This window comes from Aythya marila, assembly GCF_965140915.1.
Source record: "Aythya marila genome assembly, chromosome: 8".
Lineage (NCBI taxonomy): Eukaryota > Metazoa > Chordata > Aves > Anseriformes > Anatidae > Aythya > Aythya marila.
In genome coordinates, this window is record NC_139049.1 from 12,691,153 (window position 1) to 12,716,870 (window position 25,718).

Consider the following 25,718-nt stretch of genomic DNA (forward strand, 5'->3'; position numbering starts at 1 on the left):
TCGAGGCCCTGGCCTCCATGCCTCCCACCTGGGAGCTCTCTCCTGGCTTGGCTGGGATGTTTGGCTTCTCTCTCTGTCCTCCTTCCAGCTCCCTCTCAGCAAACGAGGGGGAATTCCCTGCTCTTCCCGCCCGGACCTGCCCTTTTCCCAATGGTTTGTACTTCACAGCAGCATGGGTGTGTGACAAAGGGTATCCTTTCTCAGCTTCATCAAGAGCAAAGAAAATATAATATATATTTTTATATATTATATATATATATGTATATATATATATAATTAAGTTTAAATATTTGCAGAGATCACAACTACCTCGACCTTGCTAAAAGAAGCCTGTACAGCAGAGGGAGGGGGGTGAATAGTGACAAAATCCAGAGCAAAGACAAACGCTCAGACGCCGGTCCAGGACACACGTCCGTGGCAGCGTCTGGGCTCTTGGTGCTGGACCCTGCGCTGAGCCCCTCGGGCCAGACCCCGAAGTCCCGGGCAGGAGCCTGTGAGGCAGGGTGCGGTGATGGGGATGGGACCGCCCGGCCTCCTGTTCCACAGCCACCACCTGCTCCGTGGCTTCCACTGCCATCCTCCTGCCCGGCTCGTCCTCAGGCCTCCTGCCCCCGGCACCCTGCCACCACCTGCTGGTGCCCCTTCGCTCCTCGGGCGCTCGCCTGACCGACAGAGGTCCTCCACGGCCCCGCTACTGGTTCTCCTCCGCCGCCGGGTCACGGCACGTGCATTCGTCCTGGTCACAGTCAGCAGCAAATGGGATCACCTAGCGGGACACAAGGGAGAGGTAAGACCAGAGCAAGCCTCCGCTTCGAGGCCCCTGGCCTGCCAGCAGCCCTGCAGCTCCACCAGCCTTCTCCACCTCGGTACGGACAGACTTTGGGCTGATGTTGGTGTGGTGGTGACTGCTGGGCTCTACACCCACCAGAAAACAGCTCCACCATGGGGTGTCCCCAGTGGTAGCTGCGACCCACAGCTGAGGTTTGTTCTTAGCGTTTTCCTCTTCAGTAATTTGCATTTCAAATTCTGCCATCGGGGTCAGCTTGAGTCTCGTGCTCCAAAAGTCAAACCCTCGGGAGAACTGTCCCCTGGTGGGTGTTAACCATTTGGACTAGGTGAGGCACGTCTAGGTTTGGGTTTTACTTTGACCCATGGTGGAAAGCCCGCTGTGTCCATGCCTGAGCCTGTGGTGCTGTCCTTCAGCCCACTGCTGGCTCTTCCCGGCTCAGCCACAGCACGGAGGTAGCACGGCCTCATCTTTTGCACTCCTTGGAGGAACTCATGCTGCTGGAGAGCTGGGACCTAGGAGGGTCATGAGCTGGGGCTGGGTCTCCTGAGAGCCATGGGACTGAATCCCCCTGCCTTCCACTGCAAACCCATCCTGTATTTTGGCCAGAAATGCAGATGTCTCAAACCCTTGAGAGCCATGCCTGGCTCTGAGATGTGATACCGGTACACAGGCTTCACTCATCACTTGGGTGTAAAGCCTTTTCTCTCCTATCTCAGCTGGATCTTCCCAGGATTTCATTTTTCCCTTTCTCTCTGTATGTGTGTGTGATGAAAGGAAAAATGATTCAAGCTCCACAACAAAGATGAGAAGATCCAAATTCACATATTTTTGCAGTGAGAAATTATCTCGTGCCCTATGGTTTGTTTTGCTGTTGGATATGTTTAGGAAGGATGGGCTGTGAGTACTGGATAGCGAGTTAGATGGGAGGGGTGGTTGTGGTGGGAGACAAAGAAGGGTCTGCACAACTCTTCCGCTGCGTTGCTCGCTCTGTGCTATTCCTCCTTCTTTACCCCGAGTGCTGGGAGGGAAAATCAACCCACAGCAGATGCCAACAGACCATGCCAAATGCCAAAGTCCCTTGAGATTGCTCTGTTATACAAGGTGACTTCTGACTCACCATGACTAGCACTATGATGGAAATCATTTATTTGGGACTTATTGCCCAAAATGAGAGGGAATCCTGTGAGCTTCAGCGGGAGCTGGGTTGAGCTCTCAGTCGCACTGGCATGGGTCCAAACCTCACTGTAATCAGTGGAACCGATGTCTATCAGCTTCAGCTGGCTTTGGTTTAAAATCATGGGTTTGTTGATGGGAGAATTGCCTTGCAGGCCAGTTTCTGCAGCCAGGAAAGCCAAACAACACGGCTAGCAGTGACCACTTACTCCTAAATCCAGGCACTTACCTTCCTGGAGGACAGTGTGGAGGAGCAGCAGTCACCCCCGTCGTACTGGCAGTATGCCCGGTTGTTGATGGTGTCACACCAGCCATCTGCTTGGAAGGGCTAGAGAAAGGAGTCATAGATGAAAGGGTTATTCAGAAGTGGAAGGTTGCCCCCAAAAGCAGAGATCCTTGGTCCTCAGCAAGGCCACCATGTGCCCCTGATGAGGCAGGGCCTTGTTCCAAGATGCACAGCCTAACCCCAAGCCAAGGGCCACCAGAAGACGGTGCTCACGGGGCAGCAGCTTTGGGATGGGCTTCCTCTGCCCAAGGGAATTGTGCCAGGAAACGAGAAGGTAAATCCACACTGCATGAGGGGGCAACAGACTGAGTGCCACAAGACCCCATCCCACTGAGTGCCACAAGACCCCATCCTACTCAGCACCTCTCCACAGAGCCCAGCGCAGCCCACCTAGGAGTGAGTTCACCACCTCACCTGCTCGTCCACCTTCTAACACTATCCTCATGCAGTGCCCCTGTAATCTTGCTCCCTGCGTGCTCACTGCCAGGGCAGGGCTCGGTGAGAGGCTGGACCAGCTCTTCCCTCCATCACCCCTCTTCCCAAAGAGCTTGGCTCTGAGGTTGAGCCTGGTGACCTGGCTTGGGCAGCTAAAAACAGAGAGGCTGTTATGAGGAGCAATGGAGCATCCTTTAGACTATGAGAGAGGTTTGGCAAGGTCAGGAGTCCCCCAGGAGCACTTGTGCCCAAGCCAAGCCAACGCTGGCAAGTGCTGGTTGCAAGGACTAAACCTTTTCCAGAATGCTCCTGGTATGGCCCTACCCCAAGGGAATTGCCCCCTGATTCCTCTAGGCTCTCCAGTGGAGGCTCTTGCCCAGTCCACAGCATATGGCTCTGCCAAACCTTGCCAGGTTGGACTGCACGGCTATTATCTGGTGTCTGGGTGGGAAGAAGAGAAGGGATCTTTGAGCACTAGCTCCCTGTAGGCAAAATCCAACTCTGGCTTGAGTGGAGACGGCATCAGCCTACTGAAGAGTCAGTGGGGGCCCCATCTGGCCCCCTGGGGGTAACGGTGCCCATCTTGCCCTTGTGCAGCCCAGACAAATGCCCCATCATTAGCAACCTCCTGTGCTTTCAGCAGTAATGTGGAAACAGAAAGCTATTCCAAGAGAATAGCTTTCTGACCAGAAATATTAAATGGCACAAACAGCCATTCAGAAATCCACTTTATTTTCTTTCTTTTTTTCTTTTTTTCTTTTTTTTTTTTTTGTTATGTTTAGTTACATGAGTCATCTGATCAGAGAAGAGAAACAAGCAACTGGAGCTGAGCAGCAGCCAAGTGGGGCTGTGAAACGAGGCCGTGCGACGGGTGCAGCCGAACTGCGTGCATGTGGAGCACTTGCAAAAAGCTGTCAGGAACGATCTGCAGCTGAGGTTTATTTATCGCAGATCCACATCAGCCCCGCCAAGCAACAACCCAATGTGCTAACAGAACGGAGAGGCCATTCATTAGCTGGGTGATTAGTAATGAAATAATTCTCCCGCTCTGCGCTGGTAGCTACTGGCCCAGCAACCGTGGCCATCCTCCAGGAGGACTGCTGTCATCAGAGAGGCTCCTGGTGGAAACCTGGCCATCCCGTTGCTCATGGAAGCAGCCGGCCCGTTTCACTGGGTCTGGAGGCCCCAGGTGACAACAGGGCTTAGGAGAACACACCCGACCCTGGCCTTTGGTGGCCACTCACCCACAGTGCTGCTTAACCACGTAGCAGCCTGCAGAGAAATGTCACCGCACCGGGGCCGCCTGCACCGACCGTGCTGAGGCCAGCACGGTGACAGTGCCACTGATTCACACCAGAGCCGAACCCAAACCAGGAAACCAACGTGTCTTTTTGTCAGCCCTAGGCTGGGGCCCAACATGGCCCCTCTGCTCCCCCAGTGCAGGGAACAGGCGCAGGGGTTATGGCAACCTGCTGAACCCGTCGGCGCTAGCGCTGCTGCAGCCACCTACAGCCCCGGGGCTACCCCAGGCAGCTGGGTAGAGTTTTCTTTTCATGCCCCCAGCTGCTCATCCAAGCCTCTTTCCAGCCCAGGAACCACTGCACCTGAGTTCCCAGGGGATGTGGGCAAGCAGCACAGCTGCCAGAAGATGCACGAAGCCCTGAAGCCGAGCCCTCTGCAAAGCTCGTCCTAAGCCCAGGGAGAGGGGGCTCTGCACGATGGCTCTCACCTCGTGCCTCGCAGAAGTCCCCAGCACTCCCAGCCCCTTGGGAAGCTAAGGAGGACTGCTGGCATTTCTCCCATGAGGAAACTGAGGAACAGAGGCAGGGTGGTTGCTGGTTTTGGCCAGCTGAGCCCCGCGTTGGTTCTCCATGGGGACATCCACCTGTTTGAAGCCCAGAGGACCCTGGGGAGCGATTTCACCAGTGCAATAGGGCACGCACTCCTCGTCTTCTTCCAAAGAAAACCTCCAGTGGCTCTCAAAGGATGGTGAGCAAACGTGTCTGGGCCGAGATGCGGTGGGCTGGGGTGGCGATGCTGGGGCTGGCAGGTGCAGGGACACAGGCTGGGGGCTGGCTGCTGGCGGGGACGCGCTCTGGATGTGATTTGCTTTCACGGCAGAGTTTTTCCTTGAGCTTTGCTCCATGTGTCATGACTCACTGGCAAAACAACACCTGCTGCTCCTGCAGTTTCCATCTAATTACTGCAGAGGATTGCCGGTCCCGGCTGCACAGGTCTGAAATGATTTCCAGATTGTGTCTTGTGTGCAAGGTGGGGGAGGACAGAGGCAGGGACAGGATGAGCAAGAAGAGGCTCTTGCTTTCTCCCTACACCTATTAGGGCTAATTGCCCCCCTCCCCTCAACCCGCTGGAGCCCGTACCCCACCCTAAACAAATACAGGCTCCTATGGCAACACTTGTTGGGGAAACTTAACAGCTCATGCTCCGAATTACATTGGAAAAACATATGAGGGGAAAATAAGAAATGACTAATTGGACCGGAGGCTCCAGAGAGCCAGGAGCATGGGTTGGGGACCGCCAGCCCTGCTCCTCGCAGCCCCGGGATGGGCTGGGGCAGTCTCAGTTCTGACAGGGCTGCAGCAGATCAAGGTGAGCTACCAGGGACGGGCTGGCGAGGAGATGCTGCACCTCTCAGCAGATCCCCAGGGGAGACACCACGCATCCTGTCGCTTTGCCCAGAGAGCCTCCAGCTGGTTTCAGTCTTGGCAAGCAGAAAGAGAAAACTATGGTGCTGCTGGATGCCCTTCATTTATGGGGGCACATCCATGGGCTTTGGCTTTCCTCTGTCCATACTTGCATCAGTCTCATTGAGGTCTCGTAAGAGTCATGGCCGGGGAGGACATGGGCAGTGCAAACAGCTACAAACAGGTGATGTGAGAGAGAGAATCACCTACAGACACCTGCAGCCAGTCTTCGAGCCATGCAGCTCTGCAGGAAGCAATGCCAGCATGGGGTGAAGGGAGGTTGGAGCATGCTGGTGACTCCCAGAAGGACCTGTAAGTGTTTTAGGATGTGACAGGGAGCTGTTTGGCCAGGCTGCGTGCCACCATGAACCGGGCTATATCATCCATCTTCCTTGTTCAGACAGGAGCATCGCCAGGACATGTGTTAGCACGTGGAGATCGGCATCTGGCACTGCAGGGCCCAGGCGGTGCACTGCCCTAATAAAAATAGTAACCACGCATCCAGTGTTTTGCTCACAGCTTTTTCCTCCATCCTGCAGAGCCCCCAGGGCTGGGGCTGAACTCACTGGCTCTGTCCCCACGGCTGGCTGATCCAAATCTGACAGTGCAGGGAGCTCCAGGGCCACCTCCTTGGCTCTTGCCCCAGTGTCACTGGCGAGGTGGACGGGGTCCAGATGCTTTCTTCAAACCGCCTTATAAGTGAGTTGATTCACTGCAAAAGAGCCTGGAAGGGTGTGACAGGAATGGTGGTGAGCAAGACAGCCGGAGAGGCTGGGTTTGGGGAAGGCGGCGAAGCACGGCGGATAAACCACAGATGCCATCAGTACTGAACATACTTCGGTGCTGCGTCATGGGCGGTTGGTCAACAGCACGTCTCAGGAACGCAGGTTTTGCTCTGGTTGAGCAGACCTGAAGCCCCAGTACCTTGCTTTTGGCAATGACCCATTCCAGATGCTTCAGAGGAAGGTTGAAAAAATAAGTTTAAAAAAAAAAAAAGTGCAGCATACACCTGGCCAATTATGTACTGAACAGCTCTACTGCACTGCTGTGGAAAATGCTTGTGATTTCAGTCTGCCCCTAGCTAGAAAAAGCCCAGATCCCCATTTTTGGGGATTAATCCAGCCTCAGTAAGCAAAATGTTTTCCCCCAGCCTCCAGGTCCTGGGCTTTGCAGCCATGGTGATCCCATCCAGAGAGGAAACACAGGTCCTCACGTCCTTCACTTTGGGCATCAGTATTTTGGGCTTTGATGTGGAAGGCCTCGGACAACGTACATGCCAGGATGGCCACATGCCACCACACAGGTGCCTCTCTGGAAAGCTGTAGCTTTCAAAGCAGCCCTGGACGAGCATCATTTTGGCACGGGGACCAGCCCTGGAAAAGCTGCTGATGCTCTCGGCCCCACACCTTGTGCATCAGCTTCATCGCTGCTGTTTCTGCTCTTGTGGCGTGAGTGTCTGCCAGGGCTTGGGTGGGAAGACTGGAGAAGATCGAAGGGAGATGGTGCAACAAGGGACACAGGGATGTGACTAAGTGATAAGCCTCCATGAGGGACTTGCTCCCCTCGGGGACAGCCGCAGATCTCACAGCACATATGCGAAAGCTGCTGCACGGAGGAGGATGGTGAGCACAAGGAGGCTGCACAAGACCTGGGCCACCACAGTCCCCAGGCAAGGTGCTTCAGAGAGCTCTGCTATTTCAGGATGTCTCTTGGAGGACATGAAGGGTGCCCTAGGCCTTGCTAAAGGCTGGTTCACACAACCCTGCTGTGCATCCACCACCCCACAGTCTTTACTTGGGTCCCTAAAAATTCCCCTGTGGAAAAATCCCTGTCTCCATCCCTTCAGCATTGCTCCAAACCACTGTTCCCTTACAGAAAACACAGGCTGCTTTCAATCCCTCCAGCCACAGCCACAGCTAAAGGGATGCTCCAGCACAGTGTCCCCAGGACGCATCCCTTCCCTGCACACACTGACGCTGGTGGGGCAGAGAGCCCGGCAATTCTTGGCTCCCCTGGCTTGCCCAGGGAAGTTGACGGGGAATGCAGACTGTGGGAGGAAATGACAATGTTCATTGTTTGGATTAAATATTTTTCTTGGCCCTCTCTCTGTTGCAGAGTGTCTTTTATTTCATTATTTTTTCTCCCCCCTCCCCAACACCCCAAGCACGCTGACTTTCCCTCTCTCTTTCCTGAGGCTCTCCAGCACGCAAGGAGGAAATCAGCTCTGAAAAACACAGGGAGGGACAGAGAGGGAACAGAGCTGGCAACAGCTCAAAAGTTTTTTTTTTGGGATGCCTCACTGCTCTGGGCCACTTCAAACAGCAAGCAAGTGCTACCTGGCTGACTTCACCCAGGGAAAGAGAACTCTAGAGAGGAGAGATCGAGAAATTTGGCAAGAAGCACCTGGGACAAGTGGCTCGAGGAAGAGGAAAGAGAAATTCCTGCAGACCCAGCACTTGACCCAATATTTCTGCACTACCTAGTTTCTGTGCTGCTTTTGAACTGTCACAGCTGTCCCTCGGAGCCACGTGCCTACAGGATGGCTTGCTTGGAGAAGTCACAGACCCGCCCCAACACCTCTGACACAGCCAGAAAGCAAAACAGAGAAACACCAGTTGTTTCTGAGTTTGCTGGTGTCCTTGAGCCATTCCTTATCAGCACAACATGCAGGCTGCTTTCATCACCTTCTCAGGTCTTCAGGAAAATCTGCTCCAGTTCTGGCATCCTGCGGCCCACGCCTCATAAAGAAAACAGAGGCTGGCTGCTTGAGAAAGAGCACTCCATGTACTCGAAGGAATACTTGAAGGAAGAAGGGATGGGCTGAAAGGAGGCACCCTGCTGTCTGGTTTCAGCCTATGTGCCATCACTTGGACTGTGGTGCCCAAGGCAAGCAAGCAACTGCCCAGCTCCCAGTAGCCTTGGTAATTTGGAGGTGCTGCAGGCAAAGAGGATCCCGTGGACATTGGGTTTCCTGCAAACATCTGGGCCCAGGGATGTTTCTTCAGCCCTGACCCTTGCTCCTCAGAGAGCCTGCATCTCAGCAGATGGCAATCTGGAAAGGGCTCTGCACAGCCTGCGGGGGCATGAGGGAAGGAGGGGATGGGAAGGTGGTGTAGGTGTAGGTGAACACCACATGAGAGCAGATCTTTGCCTGAATAAAAGCATCTGGTCCATGATCTGGTCAGGGTGGATTCCCCTTATCCTTTCTACACCCTGATCTCAGTGCTCACAGCAGATGGGGGGAGGAAGCGCCCAGAAGAAGCAGAGAGCAGGCAAGGGGGAGGACAGGGAGATGCCGCGTGGAGACAGTGCTCCTGGCAAGCCCGGGGCTCCCCGAGGTGGGTCCCCGCACGCAGGAAGCCTGGGCTTCCCCTGCCACGAGCACCAGCCTGCCGCCCTGCCCCAGCACCTCGCCTGCTGCCCGGCAGGGGATCTCCTGCCAAGCCGTTCGTGCAAAATATGTTGCAGGATAGAACGGGTTATGGAAAACAAGCCCTGAAAACCACAAGGGCCTCCTGACCCACTTGTATCTGGTTTCTGCCAAGTTCTTGTTACAGATCTTAAACAGAAAGAAAAACAATGTAAGAGGGATGAAGGAGCTGAAGGGGAATATTCGTGTTGGAAGAGCAGTTGGCTGGGCTACGCTCGGGGATGTTTGTTTATTATCCAATGCAACTCGCTGATTTTTATTTCAGCGGGTGCTTTCAGTGGCTTTCCACTCCTCTGTCTGTGCCCCTGGCTGCACGAAGGCACTGCAGAGAGAGGGGAGAGCAGGACGGGGGCTCTGCAACCTGTCCCTTTCACCACGCTCCTGTGTGATTGCTTTGCTTCCCTCTGGTTGCATTGTCTCTTAAGAAAATGTGATCTCTGTAATCACACTCCACATGTGTGCAGGGGACAAAGGTTCTCTCCTGCTCATACAGCCCTGCCTGGTCCTATTTGTATCTCTTTAAGCATCCTATGTCCTCGAATATTTTAAATCCCTTCCTGAACTTAAAGCTACTGCCCACCTCTGCAGCCTCACCTGCCAGCCAGGTTCAGAGTTCAGGGCTCACTGTGTACAAGATATTTTCTTTCACCTGTTTGAAACCCCCTTGCTAGCCTCTGGCAGCGCTCCCTAGTTCTGCGTCCATCTTACCCAGCACCTCTGTGACTTGGCAAACCTCCAGCAGCCTCCTGCTCTCCAAACTGGAGAGTCCCAGTCTTTTCAAGATGCCTAGCTGTGGCATCCCTTTAATCACTTTGATTGCTTCACTGTATCCTCTGGAGATGTGGAGGCCAACATGGCACACACTAACCAATATGCGAATGTACCAGAGCCTTGGGCCACTCACAGAGTCCTTTTTGGTCACCTGGACCACACGGGCTTTTAGGCTTTGGCAAGACCTTTGAGGGAACAGCAGTCGCACAGCCTCTTGCTTTCTTACAAAAAGAGCAGTAGGATCCTCTCCCCATTTTCAAAGTCAGGTGGCAGGCAGAGGAAGAGTGCAGACTGTATAGAAGAGTCACAAAATGCTCCCATGGGGATAGGAGATGAGACAGTGGTGATATGAGCAGGATGAGAGGGTGACTTTATATTCTGGCCATGCTAAAATACCTGGTTGCTCCAGAGAGTCTCCTCAGAGAAACTGGGTCACCTGCAGTCCTCACTGCCCTAAGCACCAGGAGAGCAAGCATCATGCTCCTGCCTGCTTTCCTGAGCTGAGCTTTGCCATGGCATAAAACCAGAGTCCTGAGGGTCTGAGAACACAGTGGTCCCGTCGATGGTGAGGACACCCCAGCAGGGTGCCACACCTCATCTCCCATCGCTTTAATGCACGGTGGGACCTTGATTTTAGATGAGACTTCCCAACGTCCCTATTGCATGCATTCTCAAAGGGGTTAATTGCGGCTGACAAATGCTGGCCCCAGGCCACAGACATGCCAAGGGAGGGTTTTATGCATAGCGGTGAGGAGGGCCAAGGATCCTTCAGGGTCCTCAGCTACCTGTTGGGTCACGAACCGCGGTAACAGCTAGCAGCCAGCACCACGCTTTGATCCCTAACTCCTAATTGCCACTGCAATTACTCAGGAAAACCACGAAAGAGAGAACAGCTTAGCATTTTATGATCATGATAACACAGTCGGTAGCACACGCAAGGGCAGTGAGACCTTGTCCTTGTGTGGCGAAGACCTGAGAAGGCCCCAGCAGCTCAACCCGCCAGCACCCAGCGCGCCAGGCAGCCATCTTGTGGCCAAGCCTCCGGCCATGCCCCAGCCTCAGGCAGAGCCCCCCAGCCTTCCCCTCGGCTGTTCCCCAAAAGGGCACCTACCGCAATTAAAACTGCAATTAACCCTTTGCTGCCTTCACACAATGGTGGAACAGAGCCGATGGTGAGGTCATAATGTTGTTGCAGGAGGTCTTGGCTGCCTGTGTCTGCTTGATCGCTGTGAGAGCAGCCCATGTGGCTCTGAGCAGGATGGTGGCGGTGGCACCATCCTGTGAGTAATGCTGAGTAAACATGGTGATGATAAAATAAGCGAGCTTTTCCACTGGAACCGCAGTATGAAAAGAGAGGAGTCCCTACGGTGGGAGAAATAGGGGTGCAGAGCTGATGAGTAGCGTGGACTGGAAGATGCTCTCCTTTCAGAGATGTGGCAAATACTGGCCACCCTCATGCATGGACCGAGCACAGCACCAGGCTCATGGTGGGGAGGAGAGCCTTCTCTCCTCCTCCACCCAGCCCCAAGCCCCCTCCCTCTCCCCCTGGTGCTGCCGTCTGTTTTTCTGCTGATGGCAGGGGATGAGATGTTCCGCTGGCCCTCGAGAGGCGAAGTGCGCTCAGCGCTAACTCGTATTCCTGACGAGCTCCTGGAAGGCTTTGCATCCCCAACTACGTGCCTCTGCGCCGCGGGGATGGGGAACTTGGCAAGGTGCAGTGAGAGACCGGGAGGCAGATGGACGACCAGATTAATGGAAAGAGAAAGGAGGTGGGGAGAGGAGCGAGAGGGATGAGCAGGCAGGCTGGTCTTGCCGCCAGAGTTTGAGAATGATGAGCGAGCATCACTCTGGTGCTGCTGCACAGTGACTTGAAATTTCCAGCGGGAGATGGGTGAGGTGGGGCCGGGTGGGTTGAGGCTGGGCTTGGTGGCTACTGCCATGCCCCAGCCTGAAGTGCGTCCTCCAGGAAGAGGCTGAACAGCAGGCAGGAGGCCTGCATTCCTCCCAGGTAGGGCTGCTCCCCTAGCTGAAATGGCCAAATGAGAATGTTTCCTCACCCAACGTGCTCTCTGCCGTCAGTGGAGAGACAGTGACATCTCCGAGGGGTGATGTGGACCTGAGGGGACATGGACAGGCCACTGGAACAGCAGTTGTCTGCTCAGTGGAGAGCAGAGGCTGGGCTCCTAAAGGAGGTACCCCTGGTGAGGTATTGCAGGGAAATGAGGAGGAATCTGGGACTAGGGTGGCCTGCACAGCTGGCAAGTCAAAGCTGAACCATGAGAAGCTAAAAAAGCAGAACATTTCTTGTGCAGGCAAATGAAGGAGACACAAAAATAAGGGATGGGGAGGGAGGTGTCATGCAGCAAAGCCAGATTAATGGGCTGTATTCCATCTCTACCCTACTCTTGCCATCTGATGTCCCCACATCCCACAAGAATTTGGCCCCCAAGTGAAATGACCTCCAAGATCTGCAGGGCTTTTGGTCACAAGGATGGAGGCAGGAGACGAAGGGCAGTGAGGCGATGTGGGTGCAAGCAAGTACAGATGAGGTGGGAATGATGTTCAGGGCATTTCCCCCAATCAAATGAGGGGACTGGTAACACCTCTCTTCTCCCTAGTGCCAAATAGACACCAGAGAAATACTTTGAATGAGACAATTTAGGTAATAGTTGTGCTTTGTGGCAATATGATGACTACTATAAAACCCATGTTAAAAATAATAAAATAAAATAAAATAAAATAAAATAAAATAAAATAAAATAAAATAAAATAAAATAAAATAAAATAAAATAAAATAAAATAAAATAAAATAAAATAAAATAAAATAAGTTGCCTAGCAAGACTTAATGACCTGCAAGATTGTGGAAGAAAACCCAATGAAAAGAGTAATCAAAGACATGAGAAGGGAGGAGGAGAACAGGGACGAGGCGACTGTGAGCTGTTTCTAAAAGGAAAGCACGAGGGCAAAAGAAACAATCTGAAGGATGAATCTTCATTAGTATTGCAGTGAGTGACTGTGACCTTAAAAATAGTCCTGGGCTGATGAAATTGCTAACAAGGAAGAAGACATTGTTCCACAGAGGAGGATCAGGTTATCTGACAAATAGTTAGATGACCTGGAGAACTAGGGAGAGAAACAGGATGACATTCGCTTGTGTAAAATTGAAGGGCAAGCTCTTATACTGATAGTAAAACATCTGCTGTTAGCTTGGAGCTCATCAGTTGGAAACAAAGGATGCAGAGAAAGATCTGGGTGTACTTGCTGACCTCAGGATCTCTCTGAGCTGCCAGACTGATGCAACTGCAGAAATGACAGCTATGTTCCTGGGTCCTATCAAACGAGAGATTTCCTGCACACAAAGGCTTTCTTGCAGGGCTTTGGTGAGATCTCAGCGGGAAGAGTATGTACTGCTTGGTCATTCCTGTTGAAAGAATAATTGAAAACAGAGAAGGTGTAGAAAAGTATACAATTGGAAAGATGAGAGTGGACTCTTTTTTTGCTCTTAGGACACTGCAAGATTTTGGCTTGCTTGTTATAGCTGTAGGCTATAACTGTTGTCTGGGATTGCTTTCTAAAAGTAAATGGGGATGACAAGCATCCAGGAACAGAAAGAGCTTGTGTTGGCCACAAGCATGTTTAGGTGGCTAACGAGAAGAGAGGAGAGACTTGGTGTGAGACAGAGACTTGGTGTGAGATTCATGTAGTCAGTCCCCCTCTCTAAAGCACACACAAACAGGCTGGCATTTTTCCATCATCCTTTATGGGACCTCCTGCTGAAGACACAGACCAAAGGTGAGGTGCAGAACCATCCTGCTTCAAAGACATTGCCCTAGAGCCAAGCTGAAAGGCATGCTATAGAAAGACACGGAGATCCCAAGATACCGGATCCACCACCAAGCCATGGTACTCGACCATCCAACACCTCTCTAGCACACAGCAGCCTATTCCCCTAAGCTAGTAGCCCATGGGTTACAGGAGAGACACAGCACGACAATCAGTTTTGGGAAATAACTACTGCATGTCCTGTTGAGCACATTTCCTCCCTGGGGACGTGCCCCCTGCAGCACTGAGACCGTCTGGTCATACATGGTGGTATATGCTGCCCCTTCTCCTGTAGTTCAGCCGACAAAGAGCTGAGCTAGGCAGAATCAGTGAGCAAAACTGATCATTTGCATTGAAATGAATGCATCCAAAAAAGAAAAAAAAAAAAATCAGCAAAACCCAAAGCTATTTTTGGTGTGCAGACTTCATTTACATTTTCCTTTTTGGTAAAAATCCCAAATTTTCAGCATACAACATTCCAGATTCCCCCCCCCTTTTTTTTTTTTTTTACCCTCAATCATAATAACAAATAGTGCTCGACAAAGACTGCCTATTTTTCATTTCCTCTGCGAACTGACTCCAGGCTGCCTATGATTTTCTCCTGCCTGGTAATTATTCAAAACGAAATGAGTGGCTAACCAATTTCTGCAAGGAATTCTTTGTCTGCAGATTCTTGGGGAGCGGTTTGTTTTGCACACACGACGTTGGAAATCCTCCTTGTTTTGGTTGGACGTGTGAGTCACACCGGGCTTTTCTGGACCCATATTACTCCAGAACTGCAGTTCTGGTTAAGGAAATATTCAGGCTTGGAGTCAGCGTGCACATTTTGGGGATACCCCTTGCCAGTGAAATCCTTTTGCTAGAATTTTCTTCCTGGGCTGGCCAAGAAGAGCGTGAGGAAGGAAGCGCGGTCTGAAGCCCTGGCCCCGCTCTGCAGCTGAGCGGCACGCTGCAGGCTCACCCCCAGCATCGCCCCAGCCGCTGACACGCCAGGACATCACGATGCCCCGCGCCAGCTCATACCTCACCTCGTCCCTGCAGCTCCTGCAGATGGGGAAAGGCGTCTTACCTCTGGTCCCTTCATCTCCAGGAATCCACCCTACTGGCCCAGACCTGGCTGTGGGCTGGCAGAGCCCGCAGAGCCAGGAGTTGCACCTGAGAGCCTGTGGTATCTGCAAGCTTCTGGCTGGTTTCCCACTAACTCTCAGTGTGCCCGGGGAGTTTCCTCCCCCCTCTCTGGTGTCCGTGGTAGCTCTGAAAACCCAGCTTGCTTCCACCACGCGCTGCCAAGTGTGCTTGCTCTGGTCTCCTGCTTGGCCTGCAAGCCCCGGCCCCATGTGGAGCAAGCGTGCGGTGAAGGCTCCCGGCCGCGACTCACCTCACACGACTGGATGCAGTGAATGCCGGAGGGGTCTGGGTACCATCGCAGCCTGCCTGTGCATACAATGTGCTGAGGAGGAGAGGAGAAAACAGCAGTTAGAGGAGGTGGCAGAGGCAGGGCAGCCACCACGACCGCTTCCTGGGGGCATAGGGGTTCCCTCGACATCACGGGCAGGGCAGCAGCATTACCCCCGAGCCCTCCCTTCACCTCTTGAAGCCCAGCAAGGTAGCACCAGCTTCACCCACAGAGCAGGGCATGTTGCTCAAAACAGAGGCTAGACAAATAGGCATGTGGGTGTATGTATATATATATATATATATGCACAACAGGGAGAGGACAAGGAGAGATGGCAGGGATCTCCAGGGAACCGGGTTTGGCTGGCAGCACTATGCCACGGTGGCCACCAGCCAAGCTGGGAAGAAGCCATCTGCAGCCACCACAGACAGGAGCCCTCCATTCATCTCATTGCACCCAGCTGGATTTAGCAACTTCCCGTCCAGCCTGCGGTCGCTGGATGCCGGCATCAATTCGCCCATTGAGTCCTGCTCAGGCTCCAAGAGCCGTGTCCCCGGGGCGGCAGGGGGGAGGGGGGACACCTGAGGACCCACGTCCCTGAACTTGGCCGGGTCTGGATACACCAGGCTCACGTTCACCCACGCCATTGAGGTCATTGCTGGTATTTACGAGGCTTGAAGTTAGCTGCTGCAGCCAACTGGACACAAGAGCAAGATGCAGAGGTCTCGGTTTCATCTAACTGGAACGCTCCATCCCCGTAATTCAGAAGGGGGTTGTTGGGAGCACACATGATTATATGGGGGAAGAAAAGCCCCACCACACAGACAATTTCCTCCTTGTAAAGCTCAGGCAGGCTTTGAAATCTGAGGCCCCATAAAACGAGAGCTGGCCTGTGAAAGTGTCCTAGGATGCCCTCCATAGCACAGGAGCTGCACGGACGGGCACGTATGTCTTCCCCAGCCTGGCTCCGGCGTCTGCAGGATGCACGGCAGCACGGGATGTGGCAGCTCTGCCTGGGTCTATGCTTTAGCAGCAGGTTTGGATGTGGCTGGGGAAGGGCAAGGTAGCTGCAGGCTGCCTGGTGGCATCTCTCTCTGCTTCACGTGCCATCCTGGGCTTCTGTTGTGTTTCTCAGCTCCATCCTGCACCAGGAAGCCTCCAGTCCAACCTGATGTGTTGCCAGGAGCAAACCTGGTCCCAAGGTCCAGTGTCCTCAGGGTCCTCGGTCAGTGCAGAGAAGGCAGACTCAGAAGCAGTTGCAATCAGATTGGGCAGAGAGGCCCAGGATGGCCAATTCCTGCTCATCCCAAAAGATACTCGAATCCCAGCCCCACTGGGACATTTCATACGTGGTTTCTGTACGACTTGAACGAATCCCCAAACCTGCTTGGCAGTGGGATGCGATGGATCAGTGCTGAAAACCACCGGTGCCACCCCTTGTGTGGGTTGTTGCATCGACCCCATCACCTGGGGAGCCTGGCAGCCCCCGGGAACACAAGCCCGGTGGGAGGGCTGGGTGGTGTAAAGGGGAACGAGGCAGAGGGGAAAACAAGGCTGCTGGCAAGGGGCAGCGCCGCTGCTTAAAATAACGCCTTTCTTCCCTGCTCCAAACTGCCTCCCTTGCACGAGAACCAGTGGCCAAGCCACCCGGTGCCTCCTTCCAAGGCTCGTGCTCCGCAATCCCACACGCCACGGGCGTCCTCGCCCCCGGCAGCGCCGTGCTGCGGGTCTGCTGCTTGGAGCCAAGGCAGGGCAGCGCCCGCAGGCACGGAGCAGGGATGATGCTGGGCCCCCGGGGAGGAGGGCGCAGCGCCTGCATGGGGGCGCCGGCTCCGGGGAAGGCTGTTTGCTTTTCTTTGTTCCACCTCCTTCCTTCTGCATCTCGGTTTTATTTTAAGAAATATTACCCCGGCGGAGCTGCTTTTTGGGAAAGTCGTGCCGTCGAGATCCAAACTATGCGAGCTATTTGAGCTGTTTTGCCTACAGAATGAGTAAGGGCTGGGGAGGGAGAGGGGAGCGGGCGGCCAGCGGGTCCTGGCAGCAGGAGCCACCTTCCAGCTGACGGCGATGCCTCCTCCCCAGCACAGAGATGCCTGCCCAGGGCTGCTTCACCGCTGCCAGGTGAGCGGGGACCAGGGCTTGCACCCTGCCCAGTGCCAAGGGCGGCTTTTGCTCCATGCTCAATCCTCCCAGTGCCTTGGCTGACAGTAACAGCCAGATCCAGGCATGCAGCGTGTCCCAAAAGTCAGTGGGATTCCTGCATTTAGCTTCCTTTGCGGAGGCATCCTGCAAGTCCTGGAAAGCTCACTCAAGAGCTGATGGCTTACGCCGAGCTTCGGTTTCGGAGAGCAGGAGGCCGTGCAGTAGCATCCTCCGCCTGGGCATGGATGAGCCTGAATAGCCACACGCATTCATCGCCCAGCTGCTCCTCCACTGCCACACCAATTTACCCAGGAGGGCTCAAGACGGGCAAAGGAAAGTGCTGGTATGGAAAAGCACCAGATGCAGAGGAGGGAGGACAGATTTGGCCACACGATAAATATTTTGAGGGCCCCACCTACGTGGCCAGTGAATCCCCTGCTACAGGGACGCCACCTCCCCATGTACCTGGACTCTGGTGGGCTGCAGACGGTGATCCATAGTCTCAGCAGTTACATTTTCGGGCAGTATGACGGGGTCGCTGGGGGGTATAATACAGGAGGGTGTGCACACAGCGCCTGCGGAAGGAGAGACAGCCTTGAGGGCTTCCAGCAGGAACCAGGCAGCAGCGTGTTACAGGTGGGCACCAGGTCCCAACCTGCAGGCTCCTCACTTTGGGCAGAGGTGGGTGTGAAGGAGACCCCTAGCCCCCTAGCACTTGACAATTCCTTCCCCAAATCCTGACTTATTACAAGAGCCTACTGGAGTTTTTTGATGGCTGATTTACCTCTCCTGGATGAGATAAGAATTGAACGTGCCCTAAGAGAAAGATCCAAGCCCTGATGGCAGGACGTAGGATCCAGCAGGAGAACACAACTGGCCTGGATGCTATGGGATGTTTGTTCACATGTCAAGAAGCACCTCTCATAGTTTTTCTACACCTTCCTATGACCCAGGAGGAAAAGAAAAAAAATGTAAAAAAGCCACCCTAGAAAACCATGTGGGTCCCAGCCCTATTCCCAGCTTCACATCAGGTCTGTCTGAAGCTCAGCTTCAGCCCTGCCTCAGCCAATTTTGCTCAGACCCCGGTTGTGCCCAAATGTCCTATCCAGCAGGATGCTAGATGGGATGTAACGACTGTGACTGAGCATTGCGGCTGAAAAGCGACTGAGTCTTGGAGAAAGAAATGGATGATGTGGTCCCTCGTCTGGTGAAAGTGCCCTGTTACACACAATTGTCACTCCAGCTTTTATCTAGGGCCTGCCTCATTAACCCTGCAAATGTCAGCAGTCGTAACAAGGGCAGAGACCATGCGGGGAGTGAAGGGCTGGAGGGTGGGAAAAACACTGCAGAGGGCTGGGCTCGCCCCAGGGACGAGTCCTTGCTCCTTCTGAAGAAATGCTTACACGGTTTTAGCTTCAGTCTTGCCCATGAACACAACTATGCACAGGGTTAAAGCCACCCACAGGCTCTGTGTTCAGAAAGGGGACAGAAGAGAAAACATTTCCATGGATTTAGTGGGGATTGGCACACAAAGAGGAGTCACCGTGACCTTCCAGCTAGCTCTCCGGGAGGGCTGAATCAACACGGGGGTTGCGTTTATGCTTAGCTTCAGCCTGCTCTCACCTATGCCGTGTCCCTGCTCGCACTTGTACTCCACCAGGTTCAGCTCCGGGGGTGGCGGGCAGGTGCCCTGCAGGCTCTCACACAGCGTGAACTCCTCCGTCCACGAGCCCTCCTTGGTGCAGACAATGGGAACCTGGAAAGCAGAGGGGCAGTGGCTCTTTGGTGGCACCCAAGCGCCCAGCCCTGCTGTTTTGAGGCTCTGTGAAGCCCCAGGTGCGGCCGATCTCCCCCTGTCCCCGTCACTCACCCGCATGCCCGGCGGCTCGCAGTTCAGCACGCACTGGCTGTCCAGCTCGAAGCCCTGGGTGCAGTTGTACATGCCCTCAAAGACCGGCGGGGGTGGCTCACACACCACAGGGACGCAGTGCCCCTCTTCCCACTGCCCGCTTTCCAGGCACTGGATCTTCAGGAACTTCCTGGGGAGACAGAGGTGGAAAGCTGGGCTGCAGCCTCCCAAAACACATCCCTTATCTCTTGGTCGTGCATCCCGCAGAGGCAGGAGCAGCCTGGATGCCCCTCCTTGGTTCTCAAACCCCCAGGCGTGGGGCTTTGCCATGCCACTCCCCAGCACAACCCATGCTCAGCCAGGACCTTCCCTTCCCCTCACACTGGTTTAGGAGTCCCCGGCACTTTTTCTCACCCTCCCACCATCTACTGCAGCACCTCTAACTGCTCTCTCCCTGCCCTGCAGCCCCTGCGGGTACGTGCGCCGCGTTGCCTTGTCCTGCCGCCAGTAGCTGCATATTTTGCTCGGAGGAGCGAGCCTCCCCCAGTAAATCCTGCTGGCCCGTGCCCAGCTCCTCCTGAGGCTCCTCTTTGTACGCTGGCCAGAGCTGTCAATCCCACTCTCGCCGAGGAGCTGCCGCACCGGAGCAGACCAACACCATCTTGTGCTGCTGAAACAGCCCCAGCGAGAACCACTTGCCAAAAAGATGATGAAAAAGAAAAGGAGCAAAAGGCCAGAAGCGGAGCCCACCCGCTTCTCCGTCTCCTCTCCTTGGCAGGAATACAGATGTCGCATCATCTGCACAGGGACATGAAACCCCCCCGGGAGGCTTTGGGCGAGCTGGGGACACATCGCCGCGACCCAGCAATGACACGTGGCTTTTGACAGCGCTGATGAGCTTCACCCTGAGCTGACTGCAGGTCCTTAATGAGACTTTTCCCCCTCTGTAACAGGCTCCCGTCACTTTCCACCAGATGCCTGCTCCGGCTGCTAGCCTCTGCCCGCTCCCCCTGGGGTGCCAGCAGGCAGGGCTCCAGGCATTTGTAGCACACCACGGGTACACAGAGGGGATTTGGTGTCTCCTCTGCTGCCCGGTGCGGGGCTGGAGAACCCCCCAGGGGAGGCACTGAACTGCCCCTTGTTCACCACCTGGGTGCCCCCGCTGCACAGGGCAGGGTCACTCAGCCTGGTGCAGCGAGGGGACAGTGCTCATGCCTTGCCACCAGAGCGGGAGGCAGTGGGCTTGGTGATGTCCCTGTGAGCCCACGGAGCAGAGGGGGGTCAACCTGCCCTTCACACCTCCACGCTAGCACCCCTCGGAGTATGCTACGAGCACCCCAGGACCCTAGGCAGGACCATGCTGTGGACAGAGAGATGTGCACTCTAGCCCCAGAGCATGTCTGGTTGACCCCAAAGGGGGCGTGTACGTTTCTGCAATCCCAAGCTTTCAGAGTCCCCTTGTCCCTTCAGGAATTAGATACCTGTGTTGCTTTTTTGTTTGTTTTGTTTTCCTAGGGATTTCATACAAGTGATAGACGTTTCCTGCTCTGACAAACACAGGCTCCAACCAGTAACAAGGAGAAGGCACAGCAAGGGATGGGACACGGCAGAGCCCCCAGAGCTCTGCCAAAAATCTCCCCACCAGACCACGCCAGGAACATGGGCTGCCACGGTGTGAGCATCCCAGCAGTGAGCAGTCCTGCAATGCCCTCCTGGGACCAGCAGCCTCAAATTGGCAGAAGGAAACTGAAACCACATCAGATTTTGGAAGGGAGATGGGGAGAAACATCTCTAGATCCCATTGCGGACATCTGCAGCTTCAGCCCCCTGGTGATTTCATATTCCCAGTTGCTGCCCTTTCCCCTAGGATGATGCTCACTGCCTTTCAAAGACGTCCCCATCAGACCTGCTGCTCCGAACACTTTGCCTACCTTTGAAGGCCAGCGAAGGCACGTAACGTGAGGCACTGATGTGCATCGGAGGGTTGGCTCCTCACACAGCCGTTTCCCCTCCTTGCATTGCCTGGCAGGCAAGGGGTAAATCCGAGCAGAGGAGGCTTTTCGTGCACGGCTGCACCACAGCCACGCGGGAGGTCAAAGTGATGGCTTCGGGGCAAGAGCAGCAAACCGGCAGTGCAAAGCCTCTGGCACCGAGCAAAAAACCTTCACAAAGCAGGAGTACACCCAGCCACCTGATATATAACTGATGCAGCCACTGCACGTCACTGTTGCTCTTCTGAATCACGTCTCCCACATCGCAGTGGAGGCCCTTCAGCGAGGACTTGGGGAAGGGCTGGGGAGAAGGCACCCCACGGCACCTCGTGTGGCTACGTGCTGTGGTTTGCAGCCCCATTGCCTTCTCTGGGGCTCCTGATCTTGATGCGGTGCTGGAGGCCCCAGCTTCTCCCTGCATCCCCTCCAGACCTGGGCCAAGAGCCTGCCTTGCTCTGGAGGCTCTCCCCACCACGAGCCTCTGTACCACAAACTTCAAAACTGGGTGGCCTGGGCTGACCCCAGGGCAGAAGGTGGCGTGGGGACCACTGCTGGGCGTGTGAAGTGGGCAGTTTGTATTCAGGCACGGAGAAGGGAAGGGAGAGGCTTTAAAAAATAAATAAAATTGAAAAAAAAAAAAAAAAGGAACTTGTAGCAGCTTGAAGTTTCCAGACCCCCTGACTTCTTCTGATCTGGGTTAGCGGCATTTCTTGAGGATTAACAAGGAAGCCAGGAAAATCGGAGTCAACGCTTTCCCCTCCAACTGGGCAATCCAATGTCTGATGGGGAAAGGAGGCAGGGGAGACGCCTGAGGCCAGCGAGGGCTGTGCCTGACGTGAAGGCATGAGCTTCGTCGAGCTCCAGGAGCTGAGAGCACAGGGGCCTGGCCAGGATCCAGCCCTGGGCTGGGGTCCACCACGCAGGAACGGTGATAAATGAGCCCAAAGCCCACCTCATCTCCCAGGGCAGGAGACCGATGGCTTCAAAAAGGAGAGGGGAGGAAGGAGGGAGATTTGCCGGTAAATTAAAAGAAAGCTATGCCGTCCTGTAGGACCTCTGCTGCTTTCCACCCCTCGCTCCAAACAGCCTGGGCAACCCGGGCTGTAAATCTTCATCAGAGGCCCGAGAGGTGGAAATGACATGGGAGCCCAGTTGACAGCCTGTGTTTTCTTTACCTGGCTTTCTGGCTCTCTCCACTGCTGTGTGTTTGCCTTTTATCTGGAAGGGGCCAGATGTGGGCAGGGGAAGCAGGAGCCCCATGCCTTTGTACCCACCACAGATGTGCAATGGCCCCGTGCCCTGCCAAGCTGCGATGCTGCGGGGTTGGGCTGTCCTGCTCTGCCTGCTGAGGTCTTTCTGATGCACTGCCAGCCCTCAGGCTCCTAACTTCTTCCAGGCCATGCTCTCCTTCACCTCCTCTTCCTCTCCACCAGCCCGCCATGGACTTTGAACAGGGCAGGGGGTTGGAGGGGCTGACATCCCCGTGGGAGCTGTCTCATGGCTCCCGTGATCTCCGGTGATGGGCCGTTCGTTCCTTGCTCACTGACACATCTCCTGGTCATGCTGGCCAGCTTCTCGCCTCTGCCCTTTCAGGAGTAGTCCCAGGAAGGGGTAACAGTGAGGGAGGGAGCAAGCAGGAGCAGGAGACGAACCACCAGGTGTGTCCCACCAGAGCATCTTCTCTGAGCCTACGTATTTCTTTATCCTCTTTCTCTTCCACCTATGCTATGGGAAATGAACTTCAAAAGATTGCGGAAGCCTCCTAAGCATCCTTGTGTGAGCGCCTGCCCCTGCAGTAACATTCAACTAACAAAACAGAAGTGAGGAAACCACACAAGCGTCTGTGTCCAAGAGCATCTCGAGTGGGACAGAGACAGCTGGATCCCAGCCAGGCTCAGGAAGGTGGGCACCATCGCCCTACAATCTTAGGGGCAAGGCTCAGGGCTTGGAGCCCCAGTCCAGGTGCAGCAGCCGTGGTGTTCTGCACGGCGTGTGGGAGGGAAAGGCACTGCAGAAGGCTGGTCAGACACTGCAGTCATGCTTTCTTGTGCCCACCAACACCTGTACAGCACCAAATCTTTTACAGGGCTGGTTCTTGCTGGATTGGTGGATGACGCAGAGATAACAGACCATGAACTCAGCTTGCTGAACCCAGAAAGAGCCCAGAGAGATCTCAGAACACCCCAAAACCTGATGCCTGAGTCTTCAGCTGAAACCCTACTCCCTCACCAGCACATCAGGAGCCTGCACCCCACCAGTGCCAACCCCTTCCAGAGCTCCCCCTCCCCTTCTCTAACAACTCCATTCTCCAAAAACGTCCCTGAACAGAGAGCAACCCCTCTGGCAGCTCTGATGGTCTGCCTGCCAGGCCTGAAACACCAGAAGGATTTCCAGCAACCTAGTAATCGACTGGCCCATGTACTGACTAGTAGCTGCTGCTCGCTGCACGTGCCAAGGGGCTTGCACTGAAGCTGAGTGCATGCACAGAGCTCCAGATGAAGCAGTGCGCAGACACTTCCAGGGTTTTTGCTTTGGATCAGGCCACTCATAGAGCAGTTAACATACATGAGAAAGCAACAGATTTTCTGCTTGTTAACTTTTTAATTTTTTTATTTTTTTTGCTTGCTGTAATAGGATTGTGCCCTACTGTCAAAGATATTGGGTGGATTAGTAATAACGATACGAGCAAATGGGAAAGCGCTATCTCAACATCCTTTGCCATGAAAATGTAAACAATTTCATGTGATTTTCCTTGACTTGACTTACAGGCTGTTCGGGCCTGTAGGGATGTCCCACGCATCAGAGGAGCGCTGGGTTCTCCCAGAGGGCATCCTTTTCCCCAGTGCTTGTGGCAGCATGGGTGAGACAGCCTAACTGTGCAAGCTGTGTTGATCTGATTGCACATCCAGTGCCTGAATGCCACAGGCATCCGAGCTGCTCCACGGTTTGCAAAGCAGTCCATGTGACCATAGCCATAATCGTAATTTGCTCAGCTCCCCCTGGCCCAAGAAATCCTCCTAACACTGTGAAAAGCTGTTTACAGAAACCACTTCCTTCATTACTAGGCAAGAAATTTGGCAACAGCTTCCCAGTGCACAACAACCCTACCCCAGAGCTAAGCAGAGCTGAGGTCTGCATCCAATTAAAACTGGAAGGGGGCATTAAACAATTAGCACGTAATTACTTGATTTGGGCTAGCACCAGGACTCTGGGGAGGACCCCGCCTGTGCCAGGGAATCTGTAGTGACCAGACCCAATGGGGACTTCAGCTGGAGGTATCGCAGACAAAACGCTGCTCTACCCACCAGCATCATGTTATTGGCCCAGCACAGTGCTAGTGAATCACCAGGAATTTTTCCCTGAAGCACTGGGAAAATCTTCTCCAACTGAACTACAAATGTTTGAGATTAAATTTAGCCAAGACATGCAGGGGGTAAAATGTTAACCCTGACAGAAGGCTGTCAATTGTTACAACTAAAACAGGTCACGGTGCTGGGATTGTTGCTTTGAGGAAAGGCGGCAGCTCCAGGAGTCTTCTAGCATCTTGGTACATCATTAGCTAATTACCTGAGAGCCTGCACACACTTCTGTATGTGCTTCATTTTCAGCAAGTGACAAGTGCATTGAGGTGTGTGGGACAACTCATGTGCTTTAGGTTAAGGCACTTAACTTGCACTTAACGTGCTCAATGGCAGCTTACATCTCATTCCCACCTGCTGTGACCTAAATTAGGAGAATACCTCTCACATCTGAGGAAATAAGCACAACCAGAGTCAGCTGCTCTGCCTCGTGTCTATCCCAGCAGCCAAAGCAGGGCTCCAATAAATGCAGCGTACCATGGCCCATCCTCCTCCAAGCTGGAAAGAGGGGAGGCAGGGAGGAGTGGTGGCAGATCCACCACAGACTTACTTTTTTGGTTTGCCTACTGTGTTCTCGGCCACGTGGTATCCAGGTTTGCACTTGTAGCGGCAGACAGAGCCCACGTCGTGGTTACCCTGCAGGCACCGCGGGACCAGGAGCTTGGCATTTGGCACCGCGGGAGGCGCGTCACACTCCAGCTTGCAGTAGGCTTCGGGGAGCGACCAGAGACCGTCCTCCAGGCAGGTCAGCCACTGGTTCATTCCTGGCACCAGGAGAGAAGCAGCGTGTTTGGGTTCAAAAGTCCTCTTGTTAGAGTGGGCATGGGCACAAAGGGAAGCAACAAATTGGAAGACCATGGGCTAGTTGGACAGCTAGGGGCTGGAGATGCGATTTTGGTTCTGCACATCTTCCCCCAACTCTCCCTTTAATTCCCCTCTCTGGTGATACCTCAGGAGAGTTGTCAGTGGGCTGGGGGCTTTGTATATGACTACCTCTCTCTCGTATTTATTTCAGCTCAACTTCAGTCTCCCTGGGTGCTTTCTGCAGGTTGTCCAACACCTGCCCTTACAAGCCGTCTTGCCACGTGTACAGCACAAGATGGGAAGTGCCAGCAGGACAGATGCAGGAGCCCTACCTCGTGTAACTGGGAATTCTGACCTCAAAGTTGACAGGGAACTGAGCATCACTTTCTTTTTATAGGATCACCGCTCTGCGTACAGCTGCTCTTGGACAAGGGCAAGACCGTGGCTCCGCTCAGCGCTTGCGTTCCCGACGGGCCGGTGCTCCCGGCGGCAAGGCGAATGGGTTGTCCCCACCTCTAAGTGCTGTGGCAGGAGCCATGCGATCCCTTCCCTTCCTGTTCTAAGCATTTATTAGCACTGAGAGGCTGCCCATAAGGACGCCAGCCTTTGGGGAGTACAAGCAGCAGACACGTTCCTGCCTCAACAGCTCGGCAGCTGGACCTCTGCGAGTCTACCCGCGCGCCTCGACAGCCTTGGCTGAGCACCGCCAGGACTTGTGTCAGCTGCTGGAAGCCACCCAGGGCACTCCACGGATGGGATGCCTC

The 25,718-nt window shown here is 54.3% G+C and overlaps 1 protein-coding gene across 1 annotated transcript in view; it reads right to left on the reverse strand.

Annotated features, from left to right (window-relative positions):
* Window positions 1-691: 691 nt before the first annotated feature.
* Window positions 692-25,718, reverse strand: part of PAPPA2 (pappalysin 2) — a gene marked incomplete at both ends in the record, with an annotated part of 72,349 nt that continues 47,322 nt past the window's right edge. The window contains 7 exons of the mRNA XM_082765729.1: window positions 692-766; window positions 2,193-2,291; window positions 14,792-14,863; window positions 17,417-17,526; window positions 18,575-18,707; window positions 18,822-18,990; window positions 24,701-24,914. Of these exons, the coding sequence (XP_082621855.1) occupies window positions 692-766; window positions 2,193-2,291; window positions 14,792-14,863; window positions 17,417-17,526; window positions 18,575-18,707; window positions 18,822-18,990; window positions 24,701-24,914 (872 nt within the window). The remainder of the gene's footprint in view (window positions 767-2,192; window positions 2,292-14,791; window positions 14,864-17,416; window positions 17,527-18,574; window positions 18,708-18,821; window positions 18,991-24,700; window positions 24,915-25,718) is intronic.